At 33.8% G+C, this 4,274-nt stretch overlaps 1 protein-coding gene across 1 annotated transcript; it reads left to right on the top strand.

Moving 5' to 3' along the window:
• Positions 1 to 1,171: 1,171 nt before the first annotated feature.
• Positions 1,172 to 1,546, top strand: LOC113388898 (elongin-A-like). The gene has a single exon (XM_026626012.1). It carries the CDS (start codon positions 1,172 to 1,174, stop codon positions 1,544 to 1,546), a length of 375 nt encoding a protein of 124 aa, XP_026481797.1.
• Positions 1,547 to 4,274: the final 2,728 nt, after the last annotated feature.

Below are 4,274 nucleotides of genomic sequence, written 5' to 3'. Positions count from 1 at the left end.
ATAATAATCAATTAATCAAATATGATATAACAATATGTTCAATAGAAATTTAATATAAGTCCTTGGTGGCGGCTGCAAATTGCTGCAGAATACAGTAATAAGGCGTAGGATTGCCTTAACACCCAGAAGATGTATGATACATCAAATTTTGTTCCGGGATTAAAAAAGATTAACAAACAATGCAATAATTTAAAGGAAAAATTGCAACAGAGTATACAATGTTCTGAAAAGTTTTGTAAATGTAAGGGCAAGAATTTTAATATTGTCTCAATTAAGAGAGTATACTAAAAGAACAGGCAGTTTTTAAACAGCAAGTTTAGTATAGTTTTAACTAAACCTCCTTGCAATAAAATCTGGATTAAAACGATAGATAGGTTTGAGCTACAATTGGCAGGAATTAAAAGTAGTTATGGGTTTTGGTTACTTATGTTTAAAAAACGACTTATACAGAAACTATTCAAAGATTTATTAATGCAACTATATTAATGATTGATGATTAGATAGCAAAATAACTATTAAATGCAGAGATAATAAAGAAGAATGTGTCATAAATGAACTTTAATCCTAGGAATTTAGTTTTCTCTCAGTTTTCATATCAATATATATATTTTATATTCTTAACATAAAACAAATACGCGTTACACTGTATGAGTGTTTTCAGCATATAGCAGTTTAAAATACAGTCTTTAACCAATTTATTAAACTTTAAAATCATCAAACCATGTCACCCAAGAACACCAACACGAAAGAGGCAAAAATCCCATACTAAATTAATTTTAAATACCAATACCTCAATTATAATCTACACAAAATCTTCACTGACACTGCTAAAGAACATGAGAAAATTAAAGAAATGCTAAGGGACTGCAACTATAGATGTTATACCTTACACGATCAAAGAAGAAATACCAAAGCAAATAACCATAACCGGTCTACATCCATCGATTACAGAGACAGACCAGAAATATGTCGTAACTAAGGTCGATAACAAACATTGGTGGATACATCTTCTCCCTGGGTAGACTATAGACCGCAGAACTGAGCGTTGCTTTGCCACAAATGTCTCAATTTTGGCCATATCTCTTACACATGCGACTTAAAGTACAGGTGTATAAAGTGCCTCAATGTGCACGCTTCAGGCGCGTGCCATAAACTATCACATGAGGCACCGATGCGTGTCAATTGCAAGAGCGAACACCCGGCAAATTACTCCAAATGCAGCGCTCTTATTAACTACAAGGAAAAGAGGGAAAGCGACGCTCTCAGGAGAACTCAAGCGTGTAGGCCAGCACCAACACCAGTGCCGCTGACGAGGAGCTTTTCGTCAGCTTTAAATACCACCAGCATTGGCCCAAATGTTAAATCAACGTATCCTCAACTCCCCATTCCACCGTCATCATTCCGACATCTGATCCAGTCCTCACCTTTACCGGTTGAGCCTACACCATCGTCGTCACCGATCAGGCCTGCACTATCGCAATCACCATTCCGGCCTCCCACCAGCCAGTCCGATCCAGATTTTAATAATCTTACACCTGTGACTTAAAGTACAGGTGTATAAAGTCCCTCAATGTGCACGCTCCAGGCGCGTGCCAGAAACTACCACATGAGGCACCGATGTGTATCAATTGCAAGAGCGAACACCCGGCAAATCACTCCAAATGCAGCGCTCTTATTAACTACAAGAAAAAAAAGGAAAGCGACGCTCTCAGGAGAACAAAGCGTATAGGCCAGCACCAACACCAGTGCCGCTGACGAGGAGCTTTTCGTCAGCTATAAATACCACCAGCATTGGCCCAAATGTTAAATCAGCGTATCCTCAACTTCCCATTCCACCGTCATCATTCCGAAATCTGATCCAGTCCTCACCTTTACCGGTTGAGCCTACACCATCGTCGTCACCGATCAGGCCTGCACTATCGTAATCACCATTCCGGCCTACCACCAGTCAGTCCGATCCAGATTTTAATACACCAGAGGGACTTTTTGCTGCTATGGGGGTGGAATCAGGATGCTGTTTGCTGATCCTCAGGTAAAACAAATTTTCAGTGAGCTTTACAAACTGACAAAATCACTAAACACCAACATGACATATAACGAGAAATATACGACAATACTTAACTTTTTAACAGCATCTCCATAAATCAAACGTGCGGCTTACACATAATGCACTCTAACTCTGACGGACTTAAAAACAATGTTGACGAACTGAGACAGGCGATAACAAATTATGACCTGGACATAGTACTGATTAACGAGACACACTTAAAACCTACGGACAGACTCCATAACTATATCAACAATTATAGGAAGGCAGCTTCTATCAACATTATAGATTAAAGATCTTCGTAGATCAATGTGTTCAATAAAATGGCAGTCTTAGTTTCGTCGAAGAAAAAAGTCTCATAAATCCAATAGTTTTGAGGTATTTGACAATAAATAGTGATAGCTCAAAGAAATTTATTTTTCATCTCCTGAATGTATGTAAGGAAAATACCTAAACTATAGATCAAATGGTATAATTTATTGACAAACGAAGATATTTCAATACTTACAGAAGTTATTTAAAGTTGTGAAGATTGATTTGTTTAATTCAATTGTGATTATGACAATCTTCGGACTTATCTGATCTTACCTGATCAAGTTCAAATTCTTACCGGCTTCAGCAAATTATTTATTTCTATATATATATATATATATATATATATATATATATATATATATATATATATATATGATTTAGTAGTTAATTTTGATGTTGAAATATATGAGTGAGTTCTTGAGGGCGATACATCAAACAAAGAAAAGCCAAAGATTTATAAAATAATCTTTATTTCCAAACGTTTCGACATTCAATTTAATGTCATCATCAGTGGATATTACGTTGGTTAGTTACATATAAAGAAGTGCACACAGCACTAGAGATTGGCACTAACATTTATACAACTAACTTGTCAACAAGTAAAACAAGATATTTAATCTTATAATTTTACTTATATATTTTTTCATTTACTGCTTTATTTAACGTCGCACATGATTTATTTTTGCCTTAACAAGATACTGCACATTTTGATTGATATAGGTATAAGAAACGAAAATACTTGGTTGATGTTTTCTGATTCGATATACATTTAGTATTTGTAATTCCTAATTTTAGATTCAAAATTAATCCTAGTATGCTTTTTATGTAATTATCTGTATCATGACAAATTATATATGTTTATTGGACCAAACAGCTTCGGGGTTTCAATGAAAAGGTGTTATTTTCAAATTTGTTATTGAACATTTTGGGCCCGTAGTTGTTCGCCTTCCTTAGCAAATGCTCTGCTTGTTTTTGTTAATTCAAGAGTTCATCTAATCATGGATTAGAACTCGCTCTTCTCGTATACTGTTATCAAAGGTAAAGCACACAGCACATACATTGAAAATAGTTCCATTATAGATTAAAATTTGGCACATACGTTGAAAATATTTTGATCATAGGCAAAATTAGGCAAGTTTGCTGAAAAGTGTTCCATCCTAGGTCAAGGTTGACATATGGGTTGAAAATGGATCGTAGATAAAAATACTTTTTTTAATGAATTAAATCATCTGAAATCATGTATATTCAATGAATTAAAAATGCAAATAAGATTAAAATAATATTTATTTTTACGAAAGATAAAAATAAATAAGCATTTCACTGTAATGTTATAATATATCTTATATATAAAAATGGAGCTATCTTTTAAATGTCCGAATAAAACTCAAAAACGGCTGAATCGATTTGGCCAGTCTTAGTCTTGAAAAATTCGTGCCAATCCAGAGAAAGTCCAAAAGGTGAGAAATTATTTCAAATCCGCGTAGAAACTTTACATTTTTAATTTGAAAATTTTTGTAGAAGCGTAATTTAAATAAAACAACGGACGGTGGCAATTTCGTGAAATGTCAAACGCTTTTGACAGATGATGTTCAATTACGTTTAATAGGATGTTTTACGCGAATATTATTTATTTATGATAAATTTGTAGTAAGTAGTTTTGTTTGTAGTTTTATTTATATACAAAAACCTTAGTAAAGGGGCCGCAAGTGTTACTAGAGACTCAAAATATAAACTTTTTTGATATGTTAATATGAAAATGCACTTTTTAGCATATTTTTCTCAAACACGGTGCTCTGAAAGATCTCATTTGTATAATTATACACTCATTGGTATTTATAAAACATTTTCTAGGTTATATTATATTTAAATTCAGAACCTAAATTTGGTATCGATCAAATGGACATTTTGTCTA

Source organism: Ctenocephalides felis, unplaced genomic scaffold (genome assembly GCF_003426905.1).
Source record: "Ctenocephalides felis isolate EL2017-DRISC unplaced genomic scaffold, ASM342690v1 CF-g0.4_SCAFFOLD_00845, whole genome shotgun sequence".
NCBI lineage: Eukaryota > Metazoa > Arthropoda > Insecta > Siphonaptera > Pulicidae > Ctenocephalides > Ctenocephalides felis.
The sequence above is the reverse complement of the archived record's forward strand: the minus strand, read 5'-3'. Positions and strand labels throughout refer to the sequence as shown.